Genomic DNA, 17811 nt, shown 5'->3' with positions numbered 1-17811 from the left:
CTATAGGAAGACTACTTTATTATATACTATATTTATTTTAATAATGTGTTTTCATTAATTTTTCATCTGAACATGGATGGATAATTGGCTGTTCAGACACTGTTGAAAGATGCTGCATGCAGTCAGCACCAAACATCAGGCAAAATGATTGATAAAATAAATGCCAATTGTGTATAAAGGAAACAACCATCTCTGAAATTGTCAAGTTGAACAATTGTATATTTCAGGTGTTGAATCAATGTTAAATTCAAATTTTGGGTGACCTAGACAGATTTCTTTACACTAGGCCACGCTCTGTTTAATGACATCACGTAACTGCTGTATGCTGCTGAGGTCACAAAGCCACAAATGTGACATCATACAGTACCTTACTGAAGAAGTCCATTTCAGTTAAGTTTTAGCTCATTAGGCTACATTGCAAGCTACCAGAACTGGTTAGCCTACAGCCTATGATAAAATGGGATGATATTTCAAACGAAAAGGTATGTGGAAAAACTTTCAAGAGCTAGCTTTTTAATTAAATATAATTAATGTACTTACTATGGGCTATTTAGTAACCATAACCAGACCAAAATCCATATCAGTTCAGTTAAATTAAGCAACATAGCATAAGTAAGAGTGGGGTTAGTAATGGATATACCCACGACTGTGGCTTGGCTGTAGGCACTAGTGCCGCAGGTAAAAGTCATTGGTAGGCCTATATCCACTACCAACGCCACCACCATGAGTGCCATATTGCTTTTACAACTTTTCCATTTACAGCTAATCGAGTTTGAAGACATTAAATTGGGTTTTCTATAGTTAATTTGGATTTCGTTCATCCTCCACCCCCAAAAATAGTTCCAATCTCATAGTCTTAGCATCTCCTGTTGCTAAGTAATGCAACACTTGAAGCAGAAATAGAATGAAAAAACATTCTTACCTAGACTTTGATGAATAAGGAGTTTTCAATTCATGGCCTCAAAGCTACCGTGAACCAGAAACACAGTTGTTTCCTTCTTTCATACGCAAATCTCAGACTTTGAAAAGACCACTACAAAACGGACGAATCAGAACAAAGACAGACTGTAACGTGAATACAAACTGTGACACAAACCATCCCTCTATCACCGACCCCCTCCACAAGTTAGTTAATGCTTTGAGTTGGAGATAGAGGTAGAAGTTGCAGGAGCCTATTGTGAACAGTCTTTGGCAGCAAGGTAGCCAATCAGCGTACAGCTCACTTAATTATTCATGTACGTGGATAGGCCTATATGCTAAAAGGGGCCATTTAATTCTGGGTTATTTGGCTTGTAAATTAGCATCTGGCCGTTTGACAGACCAAAGTTGCATTCCCTCTGATCTCATTAGAGGACAAGGTAAAATACTCTGTTCATCCATTCTATGCCATCTCTAACTCCAGAACCAGGTTCAGTCATATGTACAGTCTATTGCTTGTTTATAGCTTACTTAGCCTATAGGAAGTCTACTTTATTATGGAATAAGAAATAATATATATATATATATATATATATATATATTTCATCTGAACATGGATAATTAGCTATTCAGACACTGTTGAAAGTTGCTACATGCATTCAGCGCCAAACATTGGGCAAAATGATTGATAAGAAAATGAATGCCAATTGTGTACAATAAGGGCAGCAACCATCTCCGAAATTGGCAGTTGAACTATTGTTGATTCTGGAACTTGCGCCCTCTTGGTGCTCTGAGTGCAGCATTTGACACCATCGACCATAACATCCTATTAAAACGCTTGGAGGATGAAGTTGGTCTCCAGGGTTCTGTTTTGCAATGGTTCTCTTCTTATCTTAGTGATAGATCATTTTCAGTTAGTTTAGGCAATTTCTCCTCTTCCTCTGCCCCTATAAAGTGTGGTGTTCCTCAGGGGTTCCATTTTGGGCCCTCTTTTATTCTCTCTTTATATGTTACCCCTTGGCTCAATTTTTAAAAAGTATAACATTCAGTATCACTGCTAATGCAGATGACACTCAGTTTTACCTGCCTGTTAACACTAATGGCATTTGTTCTTTGGAGAATGTTTTTAACTGTCTCAGTGACGTTAAATGCTGGATGGCAAGACATTTTCTTCAACTGAATGAAAGTAAAACTGATATAATTATTTTTGGCCCTCCAAATGATGTTTCTATCTTGAAAAATGCACTAGGACCTCTCTCTGCAAACTGCCACAGTGAAGTCAAGAATCTTGGGGTTTTCTTTGACTCCTCTTTAAATTTTAATAAGCAAGTAAATAGTGTGGTCAAAGGCAGCTTTTTCCAGTTAAGAACTATTGCAAAACTGAAGCCCTTTCTGTCCTCCAATCTTGAAACTCTCACACATGCTTTCATAACATCTAGACTAGATTATTGTAATGCATTATATGCAGGCCTGACCCACTCCACTCTCAACAGACTTCAGCTAGTTCAAAATGCAGCAGCTAGATTATTAAGTGGCTCTAAGAAACGTGAGCATATAACTCCTGTGTTTGCTAAGCTGCACTGGTTACCTGTGGAGCACAGAGTTAATTTAACAATTTTACTTTTTGTCTTCAAAGCCCTCAGTGATTTGGCACCTAGTTACATAGGTGACCTACTAATTCCGTACAGCACTCCAAGTGTTCAAGATCCAAGATCACTTAGGTCTTCATCTCAGAATCTTCTCTATATCCCCAAAACACGCCTTAAAACTAAGGGTGATAGAGCCTTCTCTGTTGTTGCCCCCCAACTCTGGAATAGTCTACCTGTACATATTATGTCCTCTCCAACCATTGACTGCTTTAAGTCTAACTTAAAGACTTTCATTTTCTCCCAAGCTTTTAATCTACCTTAATACCCCCCCCCCCCCCCCCCCCCACACACACACACACACACACACACACTCTTTATTCTTCTCACTCTTTATTTTATTTTTGTCCAATTTGTTTATTATTTCAATTATTTATTTATTTTCCCCCCATGTTATGTTATTATTGTTGTTGAGCATTGTCATTGTTTTATGTTTGTTTGTTAGCACTTTGGTTCAACTCAGTTGTTTTTAAATGTGCTATAGAAATAAAGTTGACTTGACTTGACTTATATTTCAGGTGTTAAATCAATGTTAAATTCCAATCTTGGGTGACCTAGACAGATTTCCTTTACACAAGGCCACACCCTGTTTAATGACATCATGTAACGGCTGATGTCACAAAGCCACAAATGTGACATCAGTGCCTTACTGAAGAAGTCCATTTCAGTTCAGTTTCAGTTCATTAGGCTACAATGCAAGCGACCAGAGCTGGTTAGCCTACAGCCTATGATAAAATGGGATGATATTTCAAACGAAAAGGTATGTGGAACAACTTTCAGGAGCGAGCTTTTTAATTAAATACAATTAATGTACCTACTATAGGGTATTTAGTAACCATAACCAGACCAAAATCTATTCTGTTAATTTAAGCAATAAAGCATCTAGCCATGTTTTTATCAGACCACATTTGCAAACCGACCGGATTTAACTGGTCTAATTACAAACTAAACCGGTCAAACAGACTTAACCGTTGTATAATTCATACCAAAATGCGAGCAACCAGTACTGATTGGCAGTTGTGAGGTAAAACGGTATGTGGAACAACTTTCAATATCTATCTTTTCAATTGAGTTCCGACAAGTCATGGAATTTTGAAAAAGTCCATTTAGGACAAAGACAGTCAGGGGATGTGATACTGTTTTGAACTAAGTCAGGGAATTTCAGGGCATTTTGTGCATTGTTAAAAATGTTGTAATATGGATGTTTTTTTGTACATTAAAGGTCATCAAAATTCAGCTTTTTAGTTCATGAAAGTTCCCAATTTCATAATGGGTTAATTAACTATAATTTATTCTATTACTAGGTTGCTAGGCTGTTGCTGTGAAACATTATGTGGGTTGCGTTAGAGTGTTCCTACAGTTGTAGAGGGTTGCCATGGAGAGTACTAGAGTGCAGCTGTGGTTGTCAAGGCGGTCACTACCTGTGGTCATTGTGGTGGATATAGGGCAACAGCCTGGACAAAGGGCATAATATGTCCTTGACATTACCATATTAAAATTAATTTGAAGATTTAACAACAATCTATTTGCCTTTAAAAGTCGTGCATATTGCTTTGAAGGCAGTAGATGCTGCATGTTTCAAATAAGGAATCTATTGTCTTTCAGAAGATAATGGATTCTAATGAGGATGCAACTGCACCGGAGAAGAGAAGCATCACATCTAATAATGGTTAGATTTCCGAATGTGTCCCTTTCCATTATAACTTTACAATTCACCTGTTACAATAATAAAATGTGTTGATCATCTGTTATGTTATTCAGCTTCTCCATCTGCAGTTCAGCCAGCCTCCACAGAGCCCACAGCAGCAGAGGCTCACATGGGAGTCCATCAGCACTTACTTTCCACCTCCAGGATCCAGATGCAGATGATGCCATTTTATGAGTACATTATGGATCTCAGTGAGGAGTAAGTTACTCTCCTTATGTGCCCACAATACATTTCCCATTGGCATATACTGTACCATTTTAGATAGCCATAGCATTAATGCCATTATTTAATTTATTTCACATACATACTTTTTTGTATGTGACTATATCAACCCCAAGATCTTGCTCTAACAGGTGCTTTACAACCACAGTAACACAGTTAATAATCAAATTGAATGTTTTTCTCTGAAGGGAATGGGAATCATTTGCTGATGCTATGAACAACCCTGTAAGTATCATTTGTCTTAACTGTTGTGTTTTTTTCCCTGATCTGAAGTGTTGAGACAAAATGAAATGTTTTCTCCCCATTCAAAACAGGTGACAAAGGCACAGTTTCTCACAGTGTGCGTGACCGTAGCGAAACATTTTACTTTGAGTGCACTAAACATCATCATCATGCCAAGCCTTGCAAGAAGGCTAGGAGAGGACCCAGAATTGTTGAAGGCACCAGACGAGGGCCATGGCTCTGCAAACATCATCGGCACCAGTCCAAAAAACCCATCTATCATTTACATTGAGGATGATCTGGATGTCATGGAAGTTAATAAGGGGGTATTGACCAAGGTCATTCATAAAGCAGGTAGCAGGTCATCTCTAAGATCCTGTGATGAGCCACCCATGAGCTCACACAGTTCTTCTGGAAAGAGGTATGTTGTGCCAATGCCAATGGCCTGGCAGATTGACAGAGGTGATAGCCGTACCTACAATGAATTTTTGTATTTTTGCTTGTGCTTTTGGGCTGTATAGGCTGTGTAAATAAAACCTTTGAGGCTGTAGGGCATGTTATGAGCTAACTACCAACTATTGTGATCTTTTGAAGGTCCAGCACCTCCCTGCAGACTACTTTAGTACCCCAGCATGGCATCACAAAGGAACTTATCCTGCACAATGTCCAGAGGAGTCTTACTAAATTGAATGAAGCTGGCTTGACTGCAGCTTCAGAAGAATGGATTGACACCATCGTGACAGAAGTCACACATACAATAGCTTCAACCTTTACCGAGACCAGGCCAGATCTGCAAAACTCATCAAGACGTGCACTTTCACTTCAAAAGACCAAGAGCATTGAACTGATGAAAAATATTTCTTTGAAGTTGAAATCATATATGGCTCAACAACATAAGCCCTCAAAAACCCAGGCTTCTTCTCTTGTGGAAGACAATTCCATACTGGTCTCAACTACTGCAGAGGCAATGACTACCATCATACATGAAATGGAAACATGTTTGGATGGAAATGAAAAGAACCATCCTGCTAAAAAACTACTAACGACCATGAAGAGGGCTGTTAAAATTCTGGCTTGCCAAAGTGTTTCTTCGAACCATATTCCTGCTCTTGATACTGATGACCTTGGTGAGCTCAACGTTTGTGAGGGAGAAAAGCTTGGCCAGAATTCAGGCCAATGTTCAAGTATTGCATTGGAGAGGCTCTCTAGTGACCAATTCTGCACAAAGGCAAAGAAGGCTATCAGTGATGTTCTCACTGAAAAGGTCAAAGCTGTGCATTCCACGTCCTCAACTGGACCTTGCTTTTCATCTGGGTATGTTCTTGAGAGTAACATCAATATGGAAGACGAGGATCTTTTCTCTAGCCACTCTCCTCATTCAGTTTACTCTGTTGGTTCCATGATTGTCGATGCATTTGTGGAGGAGATTACATCTATAGTAGAATCCACTGAATGTGCAAGAGAATCATTTCTAAATGAGGAAACAGCAAGTGAAACCCCATCTGGCGAGCCCTCGGTGGTACCAGATGCACCCAAGAATCAGACTGTTGAAGCGGCAAAAGGGCTTTACGACAAAGTCCAACTAAAGTTAAAGGAGTTTTTCAAGAACCCACTGATTCTGTGGCGCAAAGGCATGTCAACCCCTGATATCGAAACAATAGAGGCCATGCAGGTTATGGATGTTTTTTCTGCTCAGCACTCAGGTGTGCAACCAACCAGTACTTGCAGTGAGCAGTTGCTGCCCCGTACCAGGCCACTGCTTAGAAAAGTACATAGTGATGGCACACATAGTGTGGCTTTAGGTGAGTTTTATTTGACCCAGACTCAACTTGATGAATGCACAAGAGATGCCTTGAAAGGGGTCCTTACCACCCTCTTGTCGAAGGAGGCTGAGGAACCATGTGTACCTTCCAGTGCCCCTGCTGACACATTTGTGGAAAAAGTAATTTTCCAACTGGACGATTTGATCTCTTCAAGCTCTTCAATGACCTTAGAGAGCAGCAGTGATCACTCCAGCAAGTATTCATTTGAGAATGTCACAAGGACTTACGATTCAACAGGCAGAGAGTCCTCTTCTTTGGCATGTCTTCAGAAACTGTCTTGTGAAGTTTTTCAAACAAATGCTCTTATGGCAGTAAGCGAAGCCGTACTTAAAACAGTCAGAAGCCATAATTCTAAAGGCACACTGGATCAACCTTATTTGCCAGAAAGGGTTCAGGTGAGCTCCTTCTTTTTCCTTCCAGTGGAAACAGAGACGTCTGACACTGACACAGACACACCTAATGTAGATGTAGAGTCTGCTGCATCAATCATGGTAAATCAGATTTTGACTGACCTGCAGGGATGTGTCGAGTCTATGCATTCAATGAAGGTGGAATGTGACAAGCCACATAAGGAGAATTTCTTCACTAAAGCTTCAAAATTGTATCACAATCTGCTTAACAAAATGGAAGATTTTTTTACTCAAATATCTTTCAAGGGAATAGGCTTGGTCAAACAACTAGTAAAAGAACCTACAAAAGAGCAAAATTGCAACAGTGAGTTTGAGCATCCCACTTCAGAAGAGCGCAACATCCAGCCACTGGTTGATCTCAAGGACGCCACCAAAGAAGTTCTGAGTAGGGTTTTGACATTATACAAAGACGAGATGGTGGGTGAAAATGCAGAGTGTGATACATCACATGCTGTCTCAACTGAAGACAAAAATATAATAATGCAGCTTGAAGCTTATTTTGCCCCACCTGAGTCACCTATTCAAAGACTTGGTAATGAGGATTACACTGATGAAACAGTCCCTTCACATACAAAGCTTAGCCAGAAACTCTCAGAAGATGAGTTTCAAAGTAAAGCCACCAAGCTTGTGAGCGATGTTTTACTGCTCACTATCAGGAAATCAACAGACTCTCTTGATTCACACAAAGTGGCTGGTGCTTTCATTTCCAAGGCAGACCCACAAATGGAGGTTCAGAATGCTGCTTCTGATTTAGTCACAGAAGTGACTAATGTGGTGCAGAAACTTCTGGATTCCACAGACACCCCTGATATTCCAGCAAGCCCATGCTCTTACATGAAAAAATGCATTGATAAGGATATAGAACCTTCTGAAATCATCTCTCAAACAACTGAAGATGCTGATGTGAAAATCTGGTCCAAAACTTGCAAAACATTCCAGAGCTTCAGGAGAAAACTAAAAAATGTGTTTGCCAAGTACCACCTCGCACACTCCAAAGTTGAGGACAAAGACAAAGAAGCCATTAGCAAGGTGCTTGGTTTTATTCTGGAGGAACTTGCGCAATCTGTTGATTTGGATTATTCAGAGGAACAGATAACAGACAACGTTGAAGAGGAGGATGACCAGTTAATGAAAGAGCCACAAAAGTCAAATTCTTACTCATCCACTGCTTCCAAAAGCAAATTATCAAAATTGAGGTCTGAGGTCTTATCTGGTGCAGTACTCAGCCTTAGTGAGACACCTGCTGAAGCACCTCCTCTGCGACATGTTTATAGTGACATGAATGATATGGATGAAAATGAGTCCTCTCCTATCAATCGTGATTCAATTATCAACATTGTTAACACCATCTCTGCTGAGCTGGTACAGAATGACTCTCTCTCACCCGCTCAGGATCTTACCTCAGTGGGGGAAAGGCTGGAGAGATTGCTATGTAATGATAGACTCAGCTCACTCTCCCACAATCTTTGTAATCTGATTCACCATCTTTACATCAAGGACCAAAAAGGAATGATGGCCACAAAGTCTGTCTCTGATTCTCTTCTTTTGAACTTAGGACAGAGTGGCAAATTCCCCAAAAATGATATTGTCAGACAGTTTGTTCAGATATATGCTGAGGAGACGGTGAAGCATTTTTTCCTTCCTTGCTTCAACATTCCATCACCTTGGAAAATGGATGTTGGAGGAGTTTTCCAACATGCTTCATCCTCTGCATCTTGCCTCAGTTTTCTACATTCTTTGTCTGAAATAGTACCCCAAAGTGCCTCGAGATCTCCTTCACAAATACTGCAGAGCACTTTACAAGATCTTCCTACAGTCATGGCAAGGAATGTGATTAACCTGCTAGCCCCGACTCTGCAAACAACAGGGGAATTAGAGGCCCAAACAGACCAGCAGCCATTACCTGATAATATGTGTCTTTTTAGCAGACCTTCTTCAGGTGATCCGACACAGATTTCAGCGACCAAGGATATTGGTATGGGTTTCTCTTATTCCTCTCTGAACCCAGTGGATTCCACCTCAGAGGATTACACCAACCTGGTCTCTATATTAGTCATTAGACTACTTTCTAAGTTGAAGGATCAAGAGTCACTCGCTGACGATATGTTGGACATATCTAGAGTGCTAATTGACAGGATAATCACAGAAATTGATGCTGCCTTGGGCATCGCAAAAAGTAAGGCATGTCCACATGATGTGAGAATCAGAAAAGTCTTCAAAACCATTTACAATGATCTCCTGCATGAGTTTGGCGGTAAGGAGATTCTTCTGAAGGCGATGATGTCAGAGGATCCTTGCTTTGAGACGTGTCTGGTCACCTCCCTAACACGTGAGTTCATGCAAACCACTGATATGCCAAATCCAAAGGAAGAGAAGACCAAGAAGTGGACACTTGGGTTCCTACCAAAAATCTCCAAAATCAAAACCTTTCTTGGTCTGAAGGTAAAATACCTTTAATTGACACAGCCTACTACAATTACTGTTTTGTTCAAATTTTAGACAATTACCATTATGTCACTTCATTGTATATGCTTATCTATCAGAAATCAAAGTCAGGCAATAATGGAGAGGCGCAGTCCACTAACATGGATCAGAACTTGGATCCGATCTCTGCTCATGCTGTTCCAAGTAAGACATTGGTGTCATTGTTGATAGCAATTACTAATTTTGCATACAAAATTACAAAAACTACAGGATGACTAAAATGATCATAACTTTTGTATTTCATAGCTGTCCTATGTGCAGGCTGCCTACCATGTGTTGCACCAGTTGCCTCGAGTGGCACGACTACATCTGCTTCACCAGAGAAGAAACCTCGCAGGGGCTTTTTCTCCAGAATCATTTCCAGTTTATCCAGAAAATCCCCAAAGATATGCCCAGAGACACTTCATTAAAATTCCAAAAAACATAGTTTGCATTGCATTGTATTGCTTAAATATGTATGTGGACTAATTGGTGTCACATATGCTGTTCACCACAAGCAGGGGCTCAATGTTACATCCAAGTAGTGTATAGCTCTCCAAATGTGTTTCACTGTTCAGTCCTGTTCAGACTAAGTCATGATAAGCTATTGGCGCTGCGCAGCACAAGTTGTGATATTTATCCTACTCTGTGTAACTGTAGGTAATGTCATGTATGAGAACTAGTATTGTTAGGCAATACGTGTCAAGTTCAAGACAGCTGATATGTTTCAAAAAAGTGCGGTTTCGGGCAGGGTGATACAGGATTCGTTTGGACGATCGGCCAACACTATGCAAAACATGTACGTTTAAACCAAAAAGCGTCTCCATGTGGATGGCCCTTAGTGCAGACATGCTGATAGCTTTGATTAGGCCTATCGGTTGTCGTTGAAAAAAATGTTCAGCAGCAAGGAACAATTTAAAGGCTAGAGTATCACCAGGGCTGCCAATTCACAATTGACAAATATTTAGCCTAGACCTACCTCACGCCACACAACGTTTTTCACATCAACTTTTCATGCTTCTAGTCCATGGGCCAGATGAGATGTCAGTACCACTCAAGGTGGCAAAGGTTGCTTATACTTTTTGAAAAGATACATGTCTGTAGTTTGCATTTTTGTATGATAACCCTTCTGGAGTCACAGCTAAATTAGCGTTATCAGCTGTTAAAGATACCCTCCCCCATTGAAAAAACACATTTTTGACACAGGTGCCTATCTTGCTATTGGCCTTTGTTAAAGACATATTTGCATATTTGATTTTATAATGTATGCTTGTTTGTGTGAGGCCAAAACTGGTGCATGAACATAACTTCTTGTCCATGAAGGGTTGAGACCAGACCATAATTGTGAAATTGAAATGAAATATGGACTATTGCAATCAATAATATGTTGAAATTAATAAAAAGGAATCCATTTCTATGAAAAATCTGTCAGCTATGTGTGTGTGTCAAGTTATAGCCTAGGCCTACCGTGCGCATACTGCGCAAAAGCATCACTCGCGCCTAGGTTATTTAATTGTATCGCCTTGGGATGTGCCAACTTTTTATGAGATAGAGAGACCCCCTTAAAGGGACACCAGGCAAGCTTGATGCTTTTTCTTTACGACACTCCCCCTCGCCCGGTCTGAAGCTCTTTTCCTTTTCTTTGCATCTTCCGTCAAGGGTTTTCGCTGCTTCTTCGCCGGCTCTGCCATTATACACACGTTTGCAACAATCGCTAGAGTTTCGTTAGTCTGCCTCTGTGCTGTATGCAGGATGTAAACTGATCCTGCTTCGGTCGGCGGGTAGGATACACCGAACTTGCAAGTGGGATATTCTTCTTACAGGCAGTAGGGGCGGGGGAGAAAGTCTTCATTCGCCCTGTAATGAGTCATTTAACCATATACCAACTTACTAAGATGATTAATTAACACGAAAACGTTGCCTGGTGCCCCTTAAAGACAAAAAGATCATTCGAGCCTTGCTTACCTTGCAGTAACAATGAATGTCAACATTCTTCTCACCACTGATAATGTGATTTGGACTTGAGACTGTATTTTGCCAGTGTTCCATTTTCTTTCATTTTGGACACCTTATACATTGAGTGACAGAACACCCTGATTCGTTATACTATATTTACATATTTGGTATTGTTGGATTCAGAACAACCCTACCTTTCCCATAAGCCATCATATGTCTTTCTATGATAATCCCTGGTAAAACAGCTACAAAGTAAATGAAAACATTCTGCATAGATATTCATTTTTTGCATGTCTGCTTATTTTAGGTGTATGTTCACATATCTCTATTCATTCCATACATCAAGATATTCACATCCAGTCTTTTCTAGAAGGTAAAGCAACTTCCTGACTATAAACATGCCAAGTTTCAACGTTCTCAGAGCTTGTGTGATTGATCTGCACTAATTTATATGCCTTAACTCCAATACAGACAGGCTATATTTTAGTCCTTTTTTGGTTTTGGGGTGTATAACAATATCTGTTAATTTAACAATCTTAGCAGTAAAATATTTTTAGCCAAGAATCCATTTCATATATGGGAGACCTTAGAGATTAGGAAAACATTGTTGGGTTTAGTTCTACCTCCGGTAGGGGTATCTCAAAAACTAAAGCCCTTTCTGACCATTTGTCACTAGCCTATTACTGATTATCATGCTTTGACCTGAAAGAAAATGCCTAGCTAAGACCCAACTTGCTCGCTCCATAGAATAAAACTTACCCTTAATACTTACCCTTCAAAGATGTCTTCGTTTTTTGTTAATAAAGCCATATAATGCATCCTTCTTTTGTATTTGTTTTTGGGTTTTGCAGAGAGGTTTGTTTTTTAGCCTACTTTATTTGGTCTACAGCGAGCTGTTAGGTTGGGGGGGAAACATATTGTAATAAGCCTAGAATGTGAGGTCAGACTGTTGTGACTAGAGAAATACTCTACAGAAAAAGTAGCCCAGATGTATAAACAGTAATCTTTATTTAACACAATTCATGCAGCTACCAAACATGTCAGACTGGGATTCATGAAATCTTAAAACCAAATGCGATCAACCTGGGCGAACAACACACCACTATGAAGCCTACTACACAGAAGACACTGCAATAAAGAGACCATACAAAAGAGATCACACACACAATAAATGGGTAAAAGCTATAGCCCACACCACCCCCATAGGGCACTGCACAGGTTCACACTGCACTTTAAGATTCATACCAAAGACGCCATCAGACTACAACATAAGGCTTTAGATCACCACAACCCTCCCACCCAATCATGAAACGGATACTGCCAGGTTTAAAATAAGTTACACACACACACACACACACACACAAAGTCAATAAACACTTAACTCTCCCGGGATACGAGACCCTCCCCCGGGGTCTAAGCTTTGGCGCTGGTTGGCACAGGGAGAAAGCAGACGCCAGTCCAGCGCTCGTGAGGCCTCCGAACAATAGCGGAACCGGAGCACCTCTTTCTGAGAAGCAGCAACGCCTACGCACTCCTATGCCCGGCCTTATCTACAGGTTAGCCCGCTAAACTATCTTCGCCGCCGGCAGCCCTAAATAGCATACGAACGGCACCCACCCCCAAACCTTGAGTGCAGCTCGGCGTTAGCAACCACACGCCACTTCCCAGATTCACTCACCCTTTCTGTGCTCTTCTTTTTATGACTATGCCTCTCCTTCAACTCGACGATAATCACTGCTCCAAAGTTCCTGCTCCTTCACGCTCATCAGTGGTCAGGTGCGAGCAATCAATTAACTCAACCCACTCTTCCCTCAGCTCCCTCCCCCCACATACGTCAGTCATAACGCTACATTCATCCAACGTCATTTCATTACACTCCCCCCACCCATAAAACAGACTCGTCCTCGAGTCGAATTCAAAACATTTCATAGTCCAGGGACCACACTGGTACCCTCCTTGAACGTCCTTGGCATGAGTCTTTGGATAGCGATGCACCTTGCTGGGTCTCCCCAGTCATTTCAGAATGGCTAGTCATGGGTGTTCGCATGGTCCCAGTGTGTGAAGATTCCTGACCACCTTGATTCTGTGTGGCCGGAGCCGGCCGGTGTCTTTGCCCTTGTGATCCTACTGAGGCGGCGCAGCTTCCTGGCACACTGCTTGCTCCCCTTGTAGGTGTGACTGGGGGCACCTCGGATCTGGCCGCTGGCACTACCACCTCGCTCTCTCGACCCGCTGTAGAAGCTAAGGTCTGCAGCCAGGTCTCTTTAGGTGGGACGCCAGCTGTCCGTAGGCTCTCTGCACCCTCTTGGTTGGTAACCTCTGTTACAGAAGACAGACATGGTTTAAGTCGGTTGAAGTGCACCACTATTTCTGTCCCCCCCTCAACAGGCACCAGTCTATACAGAACTTCTGTTATTCTCTCTGTGACTTTATAAGGCCCCTTAAACCTTCGTTGTAATTTTGGACAGAGCCCCCTTTTCCTAACTTTCCCCCGGACCCACACCAATTCTCCCTCAGAATAGTATTGGAAATGTGCTCTGAAGTCATATTCTTCCTTCTGCTTCCCAGAGGCTCTGAGCTGATGGCCCTTTACCGCCTCTACCACTGTAGACAAGGTCTCCAACAATCTAGCCACATACTCTGAAGCAGAAGAAAATCCTTCCCCATTAGCAAGGTTAAGCATAACATCCACGGGAAGGACTATCTCTTTTCCAAAAACAACTTTATAGGGTGTAAAACCAGTACTGGAGTGCACGCTACTTCTATAGGCCATCATCACATAAGGCAACAGGATATCCCAGTTAGCTTGGTTATCATCTACAAATAGAGACAACATGGATGCCAGTGTCCTGTTAAACCTTTCAACCATTCCATCAGATTGAGGATGATAAGGTGATGTCCTGGTCTTATGAATGTTCAGCAACTGGCACACTTCTTTAAATAACCTGGATTCAAAATTTCGGCCCTGATCAGTATGGATTATCCTGGGGGCTCCAAAGCGGCACACCCACTGTTCAACCAACAACTTGGCCACCGTCTCAGCTTCCTGATTAGGAAGAGGGAATGCCTCCGTCCATTTGGAAAAGTAATCCCCAATAACTATAATGTATTTGTTTCCTTTGGGGGTTTCGGGGAGAGGTCCCAAAATGTCCAACGCCACCCGCTCATATGGGCTTGATGCTACAACCGATTGGAGTGGAGCCCGCCATTGTTTCCCCACATCTTTTCTGGACCCACAATCCACACATTCACGACACCATCGCTTTACATCTCTAAACCAGCCCAGCCAATAGAAACGGTCTTTCACTTTTGCTTGTAGTTTCTGTATTCCCAAGTGTCCACCCGTAATATCATTATGCAACTGTCTTAAAATTTCTGACACCATTACAGTAGGAATAACTACCTGGACCTGGTTTGCGGCATCCGAGTTCGATGGAGGAAACCTCACCAACCGGGAGCCCTGCATTTGTAACTGGGACCATACCAGTGCATACTTTTGTAAATCATCCGGTGGTTGCAAACAAGTCACTCCCTCTTTTTTTAGAGCAATGATCTTTTGTAACTCGGCATCTTCCCGCTGCGCCAGAGCCAACTCATCCCCTTCCCACCCTGGAGTTACATTAAGAGGCACATTTTGCACTGCAGCTATTACAGGCGCCCCCCATGTCTGTGGGGCTGGTTCCAGGGGCACTAGAGTTGACAGGTAAGCAGGCAGCCTAGAAAGGGCGTCAGCATTGGCATGCCCTCGTCCAGGGCGATGAACAATTTTATACTGAAAGCTTGCTAGCTGCTCTACCCACCTGGCTAACTGTCCCTCCAACCCCTGGAAATTATGCAGCCACCTCAAGGAATTATGATCTGTTCGCAGGACAAATTCCTTACCCAACAGATAATGTTTAAAATGCCTGATGAACGTGACCATACTTAACAACTCCTTCTTGGTTGTGGCATATTTTCTTTCCTGCTTAGTAAGGGCTCTGCTGGCATATGCTATAACATGTTCACACCCCCCCTCTTCTTGTGACAATACAGCCCCGATACCCGCATCGCTAGCATCCGTATCTAAAATGAATGTTTTGGAGGGATCAGGGTATATAAGAACAGGTGCAGACATTAAACTCAATTTGAGCTGTTCAAAGGCTGTTTGGCATGCGTCTGTCCATTTAAAACGCCTGCCTTTCTCAGTGAGTTGGTGCAGGGGGCGAGCAATCTCAGCAAACCCCTTCACAAACCTCCGATAGTACGAGGCTAACCCCACAAAGCTCCTGACCTCTGTCTGATTTTTGGGCACCGGCCACTGACGCACCGCCTCTACTTTTGCAGGATCAGCCTTCACCCCCTTTGATGAAATTATATGTCCCAAATACTGCACCTGAGTGGCAAACAAGTTACACTTACTGGGCTTGACTTTAAGGTTAGCCTGGCGTAGTTTTGTTAAAACTTCGTCCAGGCGGCCTAAATGTTCCTGAAATGTCCGTCCAAATATTATGATATCGTCCAGGTACACCAGACAGGTGGTCCACTGAAGATCTGCCAGCACCAGATCCATCAGTCGCTGAAATGTACTAGGACTATTGCAAAGACCAAAACTGAGGACATTGAATTCAAACAGGCCTTGCCGAGTGATAAAAGCAGTTTTATGTTTATCCCTAGGATCCAGCTCCACTTGCCAGTAACCACTGGCTAAATCAAGCGTGGAGAACCAGCAAGCTTTATTCAGACTGTCAAGGGCATCATCAATGCGTGGCAACGGATACGCGTCTTTCCTGGTTACATCGTTTAACTTCCGATAATCCACACAAAAACGGAGGCCGCCGTCACGCTTACGTACCAGAACTACTGGAGCTGCCCACGGACTATGAGAAGGCTGAATTATGTTATTTGCCAACATTTGCTTTACATGGTCAGACACCTCATGTTGTAAATGAAGGGGAACACGACGGGGTGGCAACTTCACAGGCTTTGCATCCCCTGTATCGATCTGGTGCAGTGTCAGGTGAGTTCTCCCCAAATCCCCCTCCCCCTCACTAAACACAGACATATTTCTTTGTAACAGCTCACGGATATCAGTTAAATTAGATGGAGTAAAATTCTTCTGATGTAATCCAAAATGAGCAATAAGCTTGTCAACAGACCAAGGCTCCTTTGGGCCATTCTCATCCTCCCCCATGCCCAAATGTTCAGCCTTACAGCTCACCTCAATGTCAGTATGTAATGTTCCCAGCCTCATACCCTCCTTCAATGTAAGGGGATCTTTAGTAACATTAATCACTCGTATCGGCAGTCTACCCCTCTCCACTCTACAGACCACCCGAGCGATCATTACATCACATTGGTTTGATAGTGTGTCTGATGGTTCCAACATACCCTCACAGCTGGTCATGAAGGAATTATCCACCTTTCCCGCAATGATTGCCTCACTACGTGGGGGAATTACAGTGTCTTCCAAGACGATCACAGTCCGGGGTTTATCAATATCTGCCGGAATAATCAGGGGAAACATTTTACCCATTATACAGCACTCCTTTTTACCAAAGTCCACAATGACACCATATTTATTCAAGAAGTCAAAACCCAAAAGAATATCCTGGGAAGGCACATCAGCTACCAAAAACTCAGCGATTAATGCCAAAGCGTCAAACTGGCAGACTGTCTGCCATTTTCCCAAAATCCCCATCAACCCTCCATTCGCTGCAGACACGTCACCATGATGTCCAGATAGTTCTGTTCCCCCCTCAGTGATCTCAAGCCAAAGTTGTTTTGGTATGACTGATAATGCTGCCCCACTATCTACCAAGAGAAGGGAGTCTGACGCACCTATTTTGGCTCTGATGTATCCGGAGCCACCCTGGTTGCTTGCAGAGGCCGCATATGTACCAACTCGCCGGGGGGCAGGCAGTGGGCCTACGGTGCCTGCCCCCTGTAGTTTCCCTGCAAATATGGGCAGTCTCGTTTTATGTGTCTGGTACACCCACACTCCCAACAACCACCCCCCGCCCCTCTGACTCGATCTGCGGACCCTTGTGAACCACTGTTCCTGGGCTCTCGTCCAGGCTCCCTGGAAAATTGAGTGGGAGTAGGGTTTGCCATAGACTGTTGCATATTACTCACTGTTACACGGAGAGATTTTACTTCCTGCCTTAATTCCTCCACCATTCCTAGCATCATTTGCATTTGTTCATCACTTTTGGGTTTATGCTCCACCACCACCCCCCTTACTTTTGAATCAGGCATCAGATGGGTTTGCTCCATATTCCTAAGAAGCTCTAATTCAGAAGCAAGATCAATTGCATCTTCTAGGGTATCAGGTTTTGCTCTACGCAGGCTGATACGGAAGTCACCAGTTGCAAAATGTGTAAGAAACTGATCTCTTGCCAACATATCGCGAGTGCAGCTATCAGCTGTGGGGTAAGCTTTAATGGCGAGACGCCGTAGGGCATTTC

General features: G+C 42.5%; 1 protein-coding gene across 4 annotated transcripts; it reads left to right on the top strand.

Annotated features, from left to right (window-relative positions):
- Positions 1–416: 416 nt before the first annotated feature.
- LOC121695919 lies at positions 417–9859 on the top strand. 4 transcript variants are annotated; one of them, XM_042077107.1, is made up of 9 exons: positions 433–482; positions 3083–3324; positions 4173–4233; positions 4326–4470; positions 4683–4719; positions 4809–5137; positions 5311–9391; positions 9493–9577; positions 9680–9859. In XM_042077107.1, the coding sequence occupies exons 2-9, from the start codon at positions 3178–3180 to the stop codon at positions 9841–9843; spliced, it is 5049 nt and encodes a 1682-aa protein (XP_041933041.1). In that variant the 5' UTR covers positions 433–482; positions 3083–3177; the 3' UTR covers positions 9844–9859. The 4 variants fall into 4 exon arrangements, with proteins under 4 accessions (XP_041933042.1, XP_041933044.1, XP_041933041.1 ...); XM_042077106.1 differs by having other exon boundaries at positions 4170–4233; XM_042077108.1 differs by lacking the exon at positions 3083–3324 and having other exon boundaries at positions 417–482; positions 4170–4233.
- The last annotated feature ends 7952 nt before the right edge of the window (positions 9860–17811 follow it).

This window comes from Alosa sapidissima, chromosome 21, assembly GCF_018492685.1.
Source record: "Alosa sapidissima isolate fAloSap1 chromosome 21, fAloSap1.pri, whole genome shotgun sequence".
In the NCBI taxonomy this organism is placed as follows: Eukaryota; Metazoa; Chordata; class Actinopteri; order Clupeiformes; family Clupeidae; genus Alosa; species Alosa sapidissima.
The sequence above is the reverse complement of the archived record's forward strand: the minus strand, read 5'-3'. Positions and strand labels throughout refer to the sequence as shown.